The 17,554-nt window shown below is 44.7% G+C and overlaps 2 protein-coding genes across 4 annotated transcripts in view; both read left to right on the top strand.

Annotated features, from left to right (window-relative positions):
• Window positions 1-2,010: 2,010 nt before the first annotated feature.
• LOC138358055 (annexin-B12-like) lies at window positions 2,011-12,888 on the top strand. Its single transcript, XM_069315523.1, has 8 exons — window positions 2,011-2,102; window positions 6,233-6,403; window positions 6,805-6,918; window positions 7,257-7,347; window positions 7,681-7,817; window positions 8,969-9,161; window positions 9,763-9,875; window positions 12,048-12,888. Exons 1-8 carry the CDS (start codon window positions 2,088-2,090, stop codon window positions 12,168-12,170), a joined length of 957 nt encoding a protein of 318 aa, XP_069171624.1. The 5' UTR covers window positions 2,011-2,087; the 3' UTR covers window positions 12,171-12,888.
• Window positions 12,889-15,141: 2,253 nt separating this feature from the next.
• The window catches only part of LOC138358002 (hepatocyte nuclear factor 4-gamma-like), a 37,914-nt gene continuing 35,501 nt past the window's right edge, over window positions 15,142-17,554 (top strand). For 2 of the 3 annotated variants that reach the window (XM_069315421.1, XM_069315422.1), the window contains exon 1: window positions 15,143-15,260. The gene's annotated coding sequence lies outside the window, so the exon portion shown is untranslated. Of the gene's footprint in view, window positions 15,261-17,554 lie in introns of all 3 variants that reach the window. The other variant, XM_069315419.1, reaches the window with a different exon arrangement.

Genomic DNA, 17,554 nt, shown 5'->3' on the forward strand with positions numbered 1-17,554 from the left:
TGCAAAGAGGAGCTTTGTGACCCACTGTCAACCATATTTAATAAATCAATAGAGTCAGGCAGAGTGCCAGAGTTTTGGAAAGTTGCTAATGTGATACCAGTTTTTAAGAAAGGAGATAGATCACTTGCGTCTAACTATCGACCAATTAGCCTAACGTCTATTGTGGGAAAGTTACTCGAATCTATAATAGCAAATAAAATTCGTCTTCATCTTGAAAAACATAAATTAATAATTGAGTCGCAACATGGTTTTATAAATGGCCGTTCATGTTTAACAAATTTGTTATCTTTTTATTCTAGCATTGTTGAGGCAGTTGATAGTGGTAAGGATTGCGATGTTGTATACCTTGACTTTAGCAAAGCTTTTGATACAGTGCCACATGAAAGACTGATTAAAAAAATAGAGTCTCATGGTATTGGGGGTGCTATATTAAGCTGGATTAGGGCATGGCTATACCAAAGGAAACAGAGAGTTAGTATAAATGGAATCAAGTCAGAGTGGGAAAATGTTGTAAGTGGAGTGCCTCAAGGCTCTGTCCTGGGACCTCTGTTGTTTATAATATATATAAATGATTTAGATTCAGGTTTGAGTAGCAACATTTGCAAATTTGCCGATGATACGAAAATCGGTAGGGAAATTAATTCGGAGGAGGACTCACTATCACTTCAAGTTGATCTAGATAGGGTTTTGAAATGGTCAAAGGATTGGCAGATGCAGTTTAATGCTGATAAATGTAAAGTTCTGAGGTTAGGTAATGATGATAGAGTTACAAGATACGAGCTAGATGGTGTTGTGATTGCGAAGTCGGATTGCGAAAGGGATCTGGGAGTTATGATTAGTAAGAATTTAAAACAAAAGGATCAATGCATAAATGTTCGTAATAAGGCAAATCGGACACTTGGATTTATTAATCGCAGCGTTAGTAACAAGACACCTGGTGTGGTTCTCAAGCTATATCTTGCTCTAGTTAGGCCCCATTTAGATTATGCAGTTCAGTTTTGGTCGCCATATTATAGAATGGATATAAATTCACTTGAACGTGTCCAGCGTAGGATGACTAAGTTAATTCCCCAAATTAGAAATCTTTCATATGAAGAAAGATTAACAAAGCTTAAGTTGCATTCACTGGAAAGGCGAAGAGTTAGGGGTGACATGATAGAGGTTTACAAGTGGATGAATGGACATAACCGGGGGGATATTAATAGGGTATTAAAAGTATCAACACAGGACAGAACACGAAACAATGGATATAAATTGGATAAGTTTAGATTTAGGAAAGACTTGGGTAAATACTGGTTCAGTAACAGGGTTGTTGATTTGTGGAACCAATTGCCGCGTAACATTGTGGAGGTGGGGTCCCTCGATTGTTTCAAGCACGGGTTGGACAAGTATATGAGTGGGATTGGGTGGTTATAGAATAGGAGCTGCCTCGTATGGGCCAATAGGCCTTCTGCAGTTACCTTTGTTCTTATGTTCTTATGTTCTTATGAGTCCCACAGGACTCTGTACTCGGACCTATGCTGTTTCTGATATACGTAAATAATCTCCCAGAGGGTATAGACTCATTCCTCTCAATGTTAGCTGACGACACCAAAATTATGAGAAGGATTAAGACAGAAGAGGACAGCTTGAGGCTTCAAGAAGACCTGGACAAGTTGCAGGAATGGTCGAACAAATGGTTGTTAGAGTTTAACCCAAGCAAATGTAATGTAAAGAAGATAGGTGAAGGGAGCAAGAGACCAGATACAAGGTATCATTTGGGAAATGAAATACTTCAAGAGTCAGAGAGAGAGAAAGACCTGGGGGTTGATATCACGCCAGACTTGTCCCCTGAAGCTCATATCAAGAGGATAACATCAGCGTCATATGCCAGGTTGGCTAACATAAGAACGGCCTTTAGAAACTTGTGTAAGGAATCATGGTTGGGCTAGTTGGCCAATGGTTTAGCGTGGGGAGTGTCGTGCGCAGTGTCAGTAGGCGTACGGAGTCGTGCGCAGTGTCAGTAGGCGTGGGGGGGAGCGGCCAACAGACTAAGAGAGTGAGGAAGGGGAGTTGCCACCACAAACATTCGCACACACACAGCCACCATGACCACCAACGAGGTAAGTCAACCCCTTCCTTTGTATTACACCCCCCCCCCCCTCTTCAGCTGCGCCTCTTGTAGGCCTACTGTAAGCTTACTCGTCTCAATAAGCTGACTAAGAGAGTAGGCAGTTCGTATATCCAGCCGACACGGTTTTCATTTAAAGTGGCAGCGTCAATAACATTTATAAGTGAAGATTTTCATAAATATTAGGATTCCGTCAATATTTGACTTATCTGTATTGCAACAGCAGTAATAGGCGAATCCCGATTTATAATCCTGACTGATTTAAGATTTATTCATTATATACTATTTGCTGTAGGTGTTATACTGTCGAGCGCAGTTTGTAAGATCAAAATTATCTTTCATAGGAAAGATGGATTTTTGGTGTTCAGCGTGTCCACTCGTCATGTGGGTTTATATGCATTTTCGCATGCAGGCCCTATGCTAAATTTTATGTATATTGTGTGATGGTTATATATCTATCAAGTAAGTTCAAGTATGTTTATTGAGACAAGAAAGAAATACATCTCAAAGGGATAGAGTAGCTTAGGCTATTTCTACCCGCCTCTACTTCAAGTCCCTCAAGGGGCTCACAAATTCAGTAAGTACAACCATATCCATTATATTATTATTATACTATGAACGGTCCATACATAAAGTAGTATGCAGAGTCCATACATAACGTGGCATGAATAGCGTGTATATGTAATCTAACACTATACAATATCATTGACTGGGGGTTGAGGCTTCAAAGACCTTACCAAGCCAAGGGGGTAGATGTGCGGTCACCCAGCCAGTTAGTGACCAGATCCAACGGTGTTTAACCAACGGATAGTCGAGGCAAAGTAATGATCAGGAGAAAGTGCTGAGACATTACAACTACTTAACACTTGGAAGGGATATGATGATGAAGATTTGGAATGGGACGGAGGGAAGGAACGGTACCCAATCCCCTTGGACGTTTGGGGATTGAACTCCGACCTGCAAGAAGCAAGACCGTCGCTCTACCGTCCACTCCAAGTGGTTGGGCTATTGGAGCAACTTTCAAGTAATCCACAACACCACCCTTAATATGCCATAATATGCCGTGAATGGAGTTTATGTAATATAACCTGAACAATGTGTATATCTATTTTATTGTGTGGGTTTACCTGGTCATATAGACTAATGTGTGTATAGCCTCGTTTGTATACTCATTTTATACACAATTTTTTCTAAGAATTAATGGCTGTGTTTGCTGATCAATACTGGAGGATGAACGACCTTGAACGAGTGACCCTGAACGCACATGCTTTCCTTATGTGTATTAATGTGTACTGATGTATTTAACCAGAATACTGTCAAGTAGAGTATATTTCCGGCCTCATTTTCATCATTTGAACTGATGCGCGCGTGTGTATTTACTATTACTATTTACTATCTGTGTCTGCAGAGTCGAACTATTAGCTCTTGGACCCCGCCTTTCTAACTAATCTATTTTTCCTCTATTATGTTTACTACATATATTTTTCTCTAACACACGCGCGCACACATCCCCAGGAAGCAGCCCGTAGCAGCTGTTTAACTCCCAGGTACCTATTTACTGCTAGGTGAACAGGCCACCAGGCCTGTGTAGTGTAAGGGTGAAAGAAACTTTGCCCATTTGTTTCCGCCTCCGTCGGGAATCGAACCCGGGTCATTAGGCCTCCTGTGTGTGTGTGTGTGTGTGTGTGTGTGTGTGTGTGTGTGTGTGTGTGTGTGTGTGTGTGTGTGTGTGTGTGTGTGTGTGTGTGTGATATTGATCTGTGCTCCAGTCCTGGCATGCTCGGGCGATGATGTGGCTGCGAGGGGCATTCGTGATAACAATGGTTGTGAATTTGACTGGGGTTGGACAGATGGGTGGATGGGTGGAGGGCGGAAGAAAGGTAGTGAGTCTAAATTCCTCAATAACTTCCGCATAACTGGAGTTCCAAGCTCCACGTGTCGGGTACACATAAGCCTAACATGTGTATATATACACACTGGCTGCTTGTCCCAGACAGGCAGCCAGTCGGGGACAGGAAAGTAATTACTCATAGGATAATGTAAAGGTGGATTTAAAGGCTTGATGGCCCCCTAATAAATGGGCAGAATTATGCTATTCATATTTTGACACATGGAATTTGGCTTTACATCTGCTCGTGTCAAAAAAAAATTACTCATTATGAGTTTCCTGGAACCCCGCAGCAGGTTTAATGTGCGAACTTCAACCGTTCATGAATAACTTCTGCTAAGCAATCAACTTCTGAGGTCATAACAGCAAATTCTGTTGCTAGTTCTACAGCTATTGCAAGTGAACATGAGGGATCGTCACGATAATACCGGGCCTGGAATAATGAATGTCCACATCAGACTCTTATAGCTTAAGCTTATACAAAATACGACACGGAATCCCATATAGGGCAAGTATGGAAATGCACCTTCCTGAGTAGTTTTGTGTAAGAAGCTATCTTGTTCCACCGTTCCCTAAGGGAGTTTAGCTTGATGCTCGCTCACACGTAGTCCACTACTCACAGTCCTGGGCTTCTGCTACACAGTGCATCACTGCTGCAAAACCAGTAGGTCAAACAACCTGTCCTCTTAAAAAGACCGTCGCTTTTGGCGACGTTCATTTCATTTCGTCGACTTTTGGCGATTTCATTTCAAATTACGTCCAAATTTGGCCATAGCGCGCATACGGGCCAAAAGTGACGTTATTTTTAAGACGGGTTGGTGTATGTGCGAGGTCATTCCTGGTCTTCATAACAGGACTGATGGGTGACCACCCAAAGTATTCACATCTAAATAGAGAACATAGCGTCAGAAGCGTGGCTAAAGAAGACAAAGGTTGTGGGTTAACACGCTGGTGGTGAAGAGGTGGGAAGAGTTAGGGGAGTGAAGGCAGTCTCCATATATGGATTTACAAGCATACATGATTGAAACCAAGGAGCTATACGTAGCACACCGGTCGATTGGCAGTTAGGAGGTAGGTCCGGGTGGTGCCTGCTCACAGTGAAGGCTCACAGACAGGTGAGTACAGCTAGGCGAGTACATACACACACACCGCCTCAAAATACAGTGAAGGTACACAGTCAAGGGGGGGGGGGGAGAAGCGTCAAGCCATTACGGCTATATAGCACTGGGAAGGGGGTCAGGATAAGGGTTTGGGATAGGACGGGGGGGGGGGGGGAAGGAATGGCGCTCAACCACTTGGACGGTCGGGGATTGAACACCGACCTACATGAAACAAGACCGTCGCTCTATCGTCCAGCCCAAGCGGAAGGTACACAAGTGTTTTGTTAAGTAAGGTCAGGGAGCAGAGTTGCTCTGGTCACCGTTACTAACAACACTACATGATCAATACTGGTGTGTTGGGGGCTCCTCACACCCTATCCACGTCTGCCCTATCCTCCATCCTAAATGCCCCATTACTACATGGAACTGTATATGAAGTTTCAAGCGTGGAAACACTCTACAAAATGTAGAGATTACCAGTTGGCGTGAGAGTAATCCTTTCCGTTTAAATAATGTACGAGAAACTTAGATTATTAATCTAATTATTTATGGTTATGTGGCCGCTGACTATGGAACCGAATATATCGACTATTTTGCTCGGGAACGAGATTTCGCTACACAAAAAAGATCGAATTAAAGGTTACTAGTTTCGAATGTTGCTGCCGCTGGTTATGTTGGTGGAGGAATGCATATACACATTCTTAACATAAACACATGTTTTCTGTTTGAAAAGCAGTAAGAAAGGTAGAGAGAGAAAGAGAGTGAGAAAACTAGAGAGAGAAAGTGAGTGAGAAAGCTAGAGAGACAGTGAGTGAGAAAGCTAGAGAGAAAGTGAGTGAGAAAGCTAGAGAGAGAAAGTGAGTGAGAAAGCTTGATAGAGAAAGTGAGTGAGAAAGCTAGCGAGAGAAAGTGAGTGAGAAAGCTAGAGAGAGAAAGTGAGTGAGAAAGCTAGAGAGAGAGAGCAAGGGAGTGAGTGTGTCCGTCCGTGTGTCCCCGCGCGTGTGAATATGTATATGTGTGACTCAGCGGTCAGCCAACAACTACCTCGTACCACTTTGAGCACTCGTTAGACCTTAGTATAGCCCCCCCTACATCCCCCTATAACAAGTGACCACACTTACCCATCTTCTTCAGGCATCAATCACGCCCAAGAGCGACTTCGACCCCGAGAAGTCGTGCAAGAGGCTGCGCAAGGCGATGAAAGGACTCGGCACGGACTCCAACGTTATCATCCAAGAGCTCGTCAGCCACCAGAACCTGCAGCGACAGGAGATTGTCGAGAAATATACAGATATGTTCGGACGAGTGAGTACGATGGAGCGCCCACCTGGGCATATCATTTAGTCATTAGTGTTTTTTCCTGCCCGAAACGCTTTGCGTAATAGTGGCTTTAGGCATTGTATGTACTAGCTCTATCTATAAAGCCAACAAACTTTGTAAAATCTCTTTATGTATGTACCTTTACCTAAATAAAAATTATTATTATTATTATTATTATATCTCCAGTGTCTGAAATTGTTGTTTATAATACCCATCCGCCACAGGATCTGATCCTCGGCTCATTATCCTCTACAGGACCTAATTCTTGGTTGTTCTCCTTTATAGGACTTGATTATGTCAATTTTGCTTCTTCGGCCAGTCATAGAATAGGATGATGGGTGGTGACTCTCCACGTGACGGAGTTCTATATCTTTCAACTTTCGCAGGATCTGAAGGAGGACTTAAAGAGCGAGTTGGGCGGGAACTTCGAGGAGGCCGTCCTGGCAATGCTCGACAGTCCATATGACCTCCTGGTAGACGCCCTCCACGACGCTTTCAAGGTAGGTCTTCCCCTCCATATCTCCCCCTCACCATGATAGGCCCTCAACCTCCCCTCCATATCTCCCCCTCACCATGGTAGGCCCTCAACCTCCCCAGCATCTTCCCCACCACGGAAAGTTCTTACTCCCAACAAGATTGGTACTTAAACCTACCATGGTAGGTAGATCATCAGCCTCTCTCTACCATAGAAGGTTCTCGCCCTCACAATGGTAGACCTCTCAATCATTCTTCCCCCCCCCCCCGCCTGTCACCCCCCCCCCCCCCGCCTGTCACCCCCCACCCTCTCACCCTCCAGCCATGTTAGTGCGTGTGACTAACGCTGCCTCGCCTCCCTCAGGCACCCGGCACGGACGAGAAAGTCATCATCGACATCCTCTGCTGCCGCACTCCTGATGAGATCGAACAGCTCCGACAGCATTATGAGCTGAGTGAGTGAGTGAGTGAGTGAGTGAGTGCATTAAAGGGCTCAGGCGCACAGTTCTCTCCTCGTTAATCCTGTTACTAACAAGTTTGTAACTTGACACTCCAGTTAATTCTTAATAGAAACAAAATAATTAGCTCATCAAACAAACGAGTTTACAGCATCAGGCATCAGATGAGCTGATGCAGGATATCAGCTTAGCTTGCAGTTTCAAACAGGAACATCAGCTCAATGAATTGTTTATATAAAGCGAGAACAACATCTTCCCAAAGCATAATCTCCCTCCCCCCCACCACCACCACCACCCGCCATTACAACCATCACCTGGGTGACCCCACAGAGTACGGCACTGCCCTGGACGACGAGCTGGAAGCTGACCTCTCGGGAGATTTCCAGATGTTGATGCGAAGCCTGGTAGCTGCCGGTAGAGACGAGAGCGAGACCGTCGACTCGCCCACCGCCATCAGCGACGCTCAGGTCAGTCTCCCCTTAACAATGCAAAAAGAAAACGTTCATAAGCCCTAACTAATACCGTTTTCAATACAGATTGAGGCGGTTTCATAACACTAGTTGTAATTAGTGTACAGTATTTGTGATTTGTCGTTTTTGTATAAATATAATAAGATCCTTTACTTCTTTTAGTTGTTCTGTTCTTAGCAATTCTTACGTAAAGCAAAATCAGACTATTGACGTCTTTTGAAGTCATACTGGTAGGTACCTAATTCTACAGCCTATCATAGGAAATTCACTCATTGGCATGGATTGAGAACGACTACATAATTAGTGCTATTATCTACTCTCTATCCATGGTTAGGTAAGGTTAACGTTACTTTAGATTAAGGTTTGATTATGTTACGTTAGGTTTCATTACGTTTCGTTACGTTAATACAGTGTATTATTGACGATACTGAGAAATATGGAATTCGAAAACTATTTCAGTGTACCCGAGAATTCCGTTTACAGAAAACCCAAATTCTTAAAAGAAACCAGTTTTCAGCATAAACGTTTTATATTTTAAACAAACGCTTTATAATATAATAAAGTTATAACTTGATAATAATCTCTCTTTAGGATAAAGGCTCACTTCCCAGTTTACATGTAGACTATTACTGGAACCACAATATGCTTTCAGACTATCACATATATCGACGATTTGAAGAGGGGAGGGTTGTGGTTTCTCATGGTAATGGATTCGTTCCATGAACGGGCTCTAATTCTAATAGGACTGGTGGTGCTAATGATTTTGGCAGTCTCGCAAAGGGAGGTAATGGGGACATATTCCCCCCCCCCAATTCTTTTCTATGATTACAAACTTCCCCACTGAGGAGTCCGTAATCGCAAACAGTTCAAGAACTCCTGCGCTAGTTTTTATACACGGTGCTTTTAGTTTTTTGCTTTAAGATTTATTTTTAATTAGCAGTCACAAAGTAATAATTGTGTGTGTTGGCCTATAAGCAATCACGTCATTTAATGACTCATCCAACCTCCCCACTTACTAAACTCCCAACGATCCTCACTGACTCCCTTTTAGCTCAACTCTCGCACTCAACCCTCCACCCCCCTCACTCAACCCCACACCCTCCTCACTCAACCCCCCAACACTCACTCCGCCGCCTGGCCCCCCACAGACCCTCTACGACGCCGGAGTGGGCAAGAACAGCGACACAGACGAGGAAGAGTTCATCAGGGTGTTGAACATGCGCAGCTTCCCCCAGCTGAAGGAGACCTTCCAGGAGTACGAGCGCCTGGCCGGGGCGCCCATAGAGGACGCCATAAGTCAAGAGTTCACCGGTGACATGAAGTCCGGGCTACTGGCTATTGGTGAGATTCTTGCTACACAGTCTTCCCCGGCGGCTTGGTGCCTTCTCTTGGCGCTTGATGGATGGATGGATAGATGGATGGTTGTCAGTCAGTCAGGCTCTCGCGAGACTCGCCCTGTGTGTGTGTGAGTGTTTTTGTCTATTGGTGTCTTCAGGGTTATCTTGAGGTTATCTTGAGATGATTTCGGGGCTTTAGTGTCCCCGCGGCCCGGTCCTCGACCAGGCCTCTGGTAGGTAACAGGGGCATCAGGGTGAAAGAAACTCTGCCCATCGTTTCTCGCCGGCGCCCGGGATCGAACCCGAGACCACAGGATCACGCGTCCAGTGTTCTGTCCGCTCAGCCACTGGCTCCCCTATTAGCTATTAGGGTGGAGCTATTAGCTCTTGGATTCCGCCTTTCCAACCATCGGATGACTAATGTGTTGACACAAAATCTATTTTTTCTATACCTTCTACATATATAAGGGTAAGTATGTTTATATCTACACCCACGTCAACATCTGCCTACCCACTGTACCCATATTAACACCCGCGTGTCCAGAACACCCATATGAACACCTGCATGTCCCCCAACACCCGTAACACCCGCGTGTCCTCCACAGTTCAGCGGGTGAAGGATCCTCTTGGGTACTACGCTGAGAGGCTCCGGGCGACTATGGTGGGTCCCGGCACTGACGACACCACACTTATCCGTATCCTCGTCTCCCGCTCTGAGGTGAGGTGCCAGGGTGTAGGGTGTAGGGGTGGGGACAGGGTGTAGGGTGTAGGGGTGGGGACAGGGTGTAGGTGAGGTGCCAGGGTGTAGGGTGTAGGGGTGGGGACAGGGTGTAGGGTGTAGGGGTGGGGACAGGGTGTAGGGTGTAGGGGTGGGGACAGGGTGTAGGGTGAGGCGCTTGTCACGTAGGGTAGGGGAACCAGGGTGTAGGGGTGGAACATCAGATTATTCCAATTACTACATAGTTAGCAAGTAGTTAGTAAGCGGTTGGCAAGTATAAAAGATGAACTTTTGACAAAAGATTACACGTAATTAAATCACTCGTTATTCTCACTAAACTCTCTGGCTACCATTCCATAAAGGAACCAGTATATATCGTCTTGTAGACCGACTGGTCACTAATGCTTGCAAGAAAGAGAATAGTGTCTTCGGACACTATAATCTGTTATTAAAAAACATGTAAACACGAAGACTGAATTCAGATTTAGAAGTCTGAGATACAGAAAGACCTGAATCAACAACCTGTCCTCTTAAAAAGAACGTCGCTTTTGGCCGTTTGTCCGTATGGCCGAATTTGGACGTAATTTGAAAATGAAAAAAATATGAAAATAAATTTGGGATTTTTTTTTCAACAACAGTAAGTTAAGGGTCCTCTGATAGGTTAGGTGGGCAGGACATTCTCATAAAGTTTCAAAACGTTATGAAAAACGTTAATTTAAAGTGTCCTCTTATAACCTCTGCGCGTACGCCGGACGACTCAAATAGAAAACGGAACAGAACGTCACTTTTGTGAGTCGATTTCATTTCAAATTACGTCCAAATTTGGCCATAGCGCGCATACGGGCCAAAAGTGACGTTATTTTTAAGAGGACGGGTTGGAATCAAAGCCTAGATCACGTTTGCAAAAATATAGATAGATTAATGAAGCCTGCAATGTGATATAGGCAAACCATCTTCCCCAAAATGATACCACAGTACTTTCCCAAAAATGATAGCACAGTACCTATAGCAACAATTTGCTGGAACGTGCAAAAATAGACTGTTGTACCCCCAAAAGTGAACATGTACTGTTTAACTACCACAAAGGGATACCCAAAATTGGTATAGGATGTATACAAACTAACCTCCCCTAGGCCTAATATATGTCATCTTAAAACTATTTAAGCACATATATGGATCCATATACAATGTTTGGTTAGGTTGTCTTTCTCGTGCGCTAAACAAAATTAATATTACAAAACGTGCTTTTTCGGAGGTACATCAGTCCTTTTTTTGTACATTCCATGAATAGTTGCTGCAAGAACTGTCCTTTATGGATGACAGGACAGGTGGACGCTGTCCCTGTCTATATTAGGCTTGGCAACAGCCACATCTGGATTACGGGCTCACCATAGCCCGTGCTACATGGACATGATGTTCCGAGTAGCTAAATATAAAACAACAACATATTCGTAACTCACACTATTCAGCGTGTAAGCTCTGACGATTCACTAAAACATTCACTCGAGCACTATACTGCTGAGTGGGGAAACTGTAGGAAATTTCTTGGGGGGGGGGGGGGGTGGGTAGAAATAACCTAAGCTACTCTATCCCTTTGAGATGTATTTTTTTCCTTGTCTCAATAAACTTACTTGTAGGAAATTATACAACTTGTCTGCATCATCATGTAGGGAGCCATGTCTTTGAATCTAATGTCTTGAAACACATTTTAATCATCTATTTTATATTTGCTTAGCTATTGTATGTACACGCTCAGTAAACTGGACCAATGCACTCCAGATGTGTGTGTATATATATATATATATATATATATATATATATATATATATATATATATATATATATATATATATATATATATATATATATTATGTATCCTTGAGACGTTCTGATGTGTAAATTTCTGTCCTGTGTGGCAGTGAATAGTCATGACACCCAATTTAATTACTCAATATTAGACAGAAACTGTATTTAAAGTGTCAATGAAGATATACAAGTGAAATTGAAATTGAAATTGAAATAAGTTTATTGAAGTAAAATACACACAAAAGGGATGAGGTAGCTCAAGCTATTCTCACCCCGTTATACAAGTGATTGAATTATATTCTCTGAGCTGATCCCTCTGGTCTTGTCCCCTGCTGGACTCACCTCCCGGACCCTCGACGTGTGCAGATCGACCTGGCGGACATCCGCACCCGGTACAAGGAGATGTACAACGAGGAGCTGGTGGAGGCCGTGAAGGAGGACACACGAGGCGAGTACTGCAAGCTCCTGGTCGCCATCATCGGCAAGTGAACCACCACCACCTTCAGGGCTCCTCCCAGACTGCGCCTCATCAAGACTATAAGTTGCACTTGCACCAGGTCGTGTGTTCTAACAAGCGGTCATGAAGTTATGTTATTTTTGCTCTGCTGGATTTATTTTTGGCGTTTCATGCCTTGAAGGGTTTTCTATGAAGCTTTTCAAGGTAAACTAAAATATTTACAATTAATTAGTATGTCACATATGCACTTATTAAATAAGCCAATATTGACTGTAAGCAAGTGCGAGAACGGGTTGGTACACTATGGCATTTGTGTATCAGTTTTTTCGCCGCATGTCCTTACTAGGATTTCGCACCAGAGTCGTACCACATTTTGGTAACCGATCATTCGTACGAGAATTTGGCGCCAAATGTTCGCAGTAGATTTTGACGTGTAACACAATAGACTTCGTGAAATATTTTGGCGCCAGCCTCAGTGTGTTCTGGAACACAACCGCTTGAATTTTAAACTCTTAACACGTGCAGGTAAAGGACCTTGGACAAGCCGCCGGCTTCCTGTCATCTTCGAGGCCGCCACTAGTGTTGGTGGTTCTCAGGTAATTTTTTTGATACCAGCTTACATATATGACTTGGCAGAGCGACTCTGAAAATAACATAATGTCTTTAGTATTCCTTAAGGTGACGCCTGCCTCTAGTGCCTCTCATGTACACTAAGGTGACGCCTGCCTCTAGTGCCTCTCATGTACACTAAGGTGACGCCTGCCTCTAGTGCCTCTCATGTACACTAAGGTGACGCCTGCCTCTAGTGCCTCTCATGTACACTAAGGTGACGCCTGCCTCTAGTGCCTCTCATGTACACTAAGGTGACGCCTGCCTCTAGTGCCTCTCATGTACACTAAGGTGACGCCTGCCTCTAGTGCCTCTCATGTACACTAAGGTGACGCCTGCCTCTAGTGCCTCTCATGTACACTAAGGTGACGCCTGCCTCTTGTGCCTCTCATGTACACTAAGGTGACGCCTGCCTCTTGTGCCTCTCATGTACACTAAGGTGACGCCTGCCTCTAGTGCCTCTCATGTACACTAAGGTGACGCCTGCCTCTAGTGCCTCTCATGTACACTAAGGTGACGCCTGCCTCTAGTGCCTCTCATGTACACTAAGGTGACGCCTGCCTCTAGTGCCTCTCATGTACACTAAGGTGACGCCTGCCTCTAGTGCCTCTCATGTACACTAAGGTGACGCCTGCCTCTTGTGCCTCTCATGTACACTAAGGTGACGCCTGCCTCTAGTGCCTCTCATGTACACTAAGGTGACGCCTGCCTCTAGTGCCTCTCATGTACACTAAGGTGACGCCTGCCTCTAGTGCCTCTCATGTACACTAAGGTGACGCCTGCCTCTTGTGCCTCTCATGTACACTAAGGTGACGCCTGCCTCTTGTGCCTCTCATGTACACTAAGGTGACGCCTGCCTCTAGTGCCTCTCATGTACACTAAAGTGACGCCTGCCTCTAGTGCCTCTCATGTACACTAAGGTGACGCCTGCCTCTAGTGCCTCTCATGTACACTAAGGTGACGCCTGCCTCTAGTGCCTCTCTTGTAGTGTTATCCACAGTTTGGTCAAAATAATGGTTTGTGATGAGGGATTTGCAAACTTTTATGTCATAATGGTTAGTTTTATTACCCTGATGTTAATGTACCTAAGGTGAAGATGGGCCACTGTCAAGGTGGGCCACTGTCAAGGTGGGCCACTGTCAAGGTGGACCACTGTCAAGGTGGACCACTGTCAAGGTGAGCCACTGTCAAGGTGAGCCACTGTCAAGGTGGACCACTGTCAAGGTGGGCCACTGTCAAGGTGGACCACTGTCAAGGTGGGCCACTGTCAAGGTGGACCACTGTCAAGGTGAGCCACTGTCAAGGTGGACCACTGTCAAGGTGAGCCACTGTCAAGGCGAACCACTGTCAAGGTGGACCACTGTCAAGAATATGTACGATATTCACGACCTACAAGAATATAATAAATCATGCAAAATACATTTTGAAATATGCAAATCACAAAAACAAATGCAAATCACCACTCTCTTGGCCTGTGTGTTCCTATGTTACTCTTTTGTTTCTGTCTCCCTTCCGACCTCTTCCTCCCCCCCCCCCTATGTACCCTCCATAGGGGTATCCTCTCACCTACCTTACTTCCCCCTATCTCTACCCTACTCCCTACCCATACTCTCCACTTCCTTCAACCCTCCGCTTTCCTGTACCTTCACCTGTATGTACCCTCTCTAGGCAGTATCATGTGTCCGGTCTCCTGGTCCCAGCACCAAGTTTCATTACACTTGCTCAAGTTAAACTCTAGTGTCCACGTTCTGGACCATTCTTATTTGTCCAGATCATTCTGAAGATTCTTGCTGTCTTCCGGCGCATTTTTCCTCCTGTAACTTTCACATCAACAGGGAACCTGAAGAGGACAGAGTCTATCTCCTCTGGTAAGTTATTCACATTGATGAGGACAAGGATTTGTCCGAAACGCTTTGCGTAGTACTTTTTTTTTTGAGATATATACAAGAGTTGTTACATTCTTGTACAGCCACTAGTACGCGTAGCGTTTCGGGCAAGTCCTTAATCCTATGGTCCCTGGAATACGATCCCCTGCCGCGAAGAATCGTTTTTTCATCCAAGTACACATTTTACTGTTGCGTTAAACAGAGGCTATAGTTAAGGAATTGCGCCCAGTAAATCCTCCCCGGCCAGGATACGAACCCATGACATAGCGCTCGCGGAACGCCAGGCGAGTGTCTTACCACTACACCACGCAGACTGTATTAAACTGTACTGGTATGTGAGGGAGCACATATACACTACATATATTCTTGACCGGCTCATGTGTGGCTCATAATGTCAGCTGCACCCCTGGTAACACCAACAGCGTCCAGCCTGCTGTTTGGTTTAAAACGCGCCAAGACACCAGAGACACAAGGAGATAACCTATCAGCGATAAGATGTCTAAGGAGAGTGATTACGTCAAGATAAAGGGAGGGTGGTGGGTGGAAGGCGTCTGGTCGTCTCGACCAGTGTAACCTACACACCACCTGCACCCTGTACCTGTACCTTGCCCTCTACGGCACGCCCAGGTAAGTCTCCACCTTCCTGCCTCACACCACTACCATACCTCACTCTCAGAGCACCCGGTACCTCGCGCACCACCACAACTCCCCCATGGTTCATGGCTACTGAAGTGCTTGTGTAAAGGAACACATGTATTATCAATCAGAAAGTTTGGCAATATGTTTGCTTGTGATGTATGTCTATATATATATATATATATATATATATATATATATATATATATATATATATATATATATATATATATATATATATGGACACGTTGTACTGAACGGGGTGAGAATAGCTTGAGCCGCCTCATCCCTTTGTTGGGTATTAATACCTCAGTAAACTTATTTCAAATTCAATGCCTATTGACACGCATACCACCAAACATCTTGCCCCGCTCCTGTGCCAGGTAAGCTACGGGCTCACCATAGCCCGTGCTACTTGAAACTTGTTCCGAGTAGCTGAATCTATTACAACGACAAACATCTCAAAACTGGTGACCATTCCCCCACACACTACCATCACAATTTACTACCCAACCTTCAAATTACTGAACTACTATGGATGGACTATGCAAAATATAAACTATTGTACTATTGGAATACCAAAGAGCATTAACAAAAGTGTACAGTTACCTATAACCTAGACCTAAATATTCAATCCGAGGCCTAATATATGGAATAATAAGCCACATTTAGTACATATATACTTTACAAGACCAAGGAAGAGTTAGGCTTTGTCTCCCGTTGTCTCTACAAAATGTACAGTAAACACTATGGACTTGTTCTGTGTGCAACCGTTCGTATTGTGTACGTTCCGTCCACACTGACCGTTGGTACTGTCCCTGGGTGAGTTATATGTGTCACCTGCAGGTATATAGCGCCGTGCTGGTGTGGGGTGCCTGGTGCCCAGTGGTCGTCCACACGACCCTGGTGCCCAGTGGTCGTCCACACGACCCTGGTGCCCAGTGGTCGTCCACACGACCCTGGTGCCCAGTGGTCGTCCACACGACCCTGGTGCCCAGTGGTCGTCCACACTGACACCTTGCCGAATCGAACTATTCTACCCCGTCTTCCGTCGGAAATCAAATGACTTAAAAAACTCGAATGTTATTGAAAAGGAGTTATGGAGGGAGGACATGTTGATGCACTGCTCACATGATAGCAACTTGTTGCTTGTCTTGGACTAATATACCAGTTGCTAGGCTGTCCACATACCAAAAGCCTCTTGATAAATACTAGGCAGCCTTCTCTTCAGGTTAACTCGAGGGAAGCTCCGCATGAAAGCAGTTTAGCTTGTTAATGGCAAAGCTTTGTTAATATACTGTGTTACCATGTCCTGGTAAGACTATATTAAGCCCAGGTAAGCTAAGGTAGGTCAAGGCCCACACTTCTGTGTAGGTTCAGTCTCTAACTTCCTGGGGCCAGATTCACAAAGCAGTTACGCAAGCACTTACGAACCTGTGCATCTTTCCTCAATCTTTGACGGCTTTGGTTACATTTATCAAACAGTTTACAAGCATGATAACTACCCAATCACCTGTTGTTATTGTTATAAACAGCCTCCTGGTGCTTTGGAGCTCATTAACTGTTTAATAATTGTAAACAAAGCCGCCAAAGATTGATAAAAGATGTATAGGTTCGTAAGTGCTTGCGTAACTGCTTCGTGAATCTGGCCCCTGGTCTTTATTATGCCAATAAGACGACTTATGGACCATTGTGTTTCTATAACACTTCTTAGATCGTACACGAGCCCAAGACCCAGAGTGTGTATTGGTTTAAGAGGCGGAGTGGTTGTGATAATGGCAGTTGTGTGGAGCATCTGGAATCATCCTGGACGTAGGTTCGAACCCTCATCACGGCTCTTGTGGATTTGTTCATATGGAGCATCGTTTAGGCAACTTATGCAAAGTTCTCCATGTCGGCTTGGGTGATTAAACAGGGGGAGTGGGGGGGGTAAGGGGTCTAAAACCTCGGGGAGGTATAAGATAAGAGTTTTGACTAAGTGGCTGTTGAGGACGTGAGGTGATACTAGGGATAAGAGCCTCTTTGTTAATTACCTCTTGTCTAGTAACCCTCTCTCACCCCCCCCTTACCCCTACTGCTACCCACCATCCAGCACCTCACATACACCCCCTCACTGCTTCACTGTCCCCAAATCAGCAGCCACAGACTGGTGAAACACATGGAAGAGCAACAAGAGTATATCATGCAATCAGAGAGTTCCCCCCCCCCTCATACAGCTATAACCCTGATCCGTTTAGTTTTGTTTTGTTTTTCTACACAGGTGGGTAGAGGGACAGACGACTGCT

The sequence above is a fragment of the Procambarus clarkii genome, chromosome 81 (assembly GCF_040958095.1).
Source record: "Procambarus clarkii isolate CNS0578487 chromosome 81, FALCON_Pclarkii_2.0, whole genome shotgun sequence".
Classification (NCBI taxonomy): Eukaryota; Metazoa; Arthropoda; class Malacostraca; order Decapoda; family Cambaridae; genus Procambarus; species Procambarus clarkii.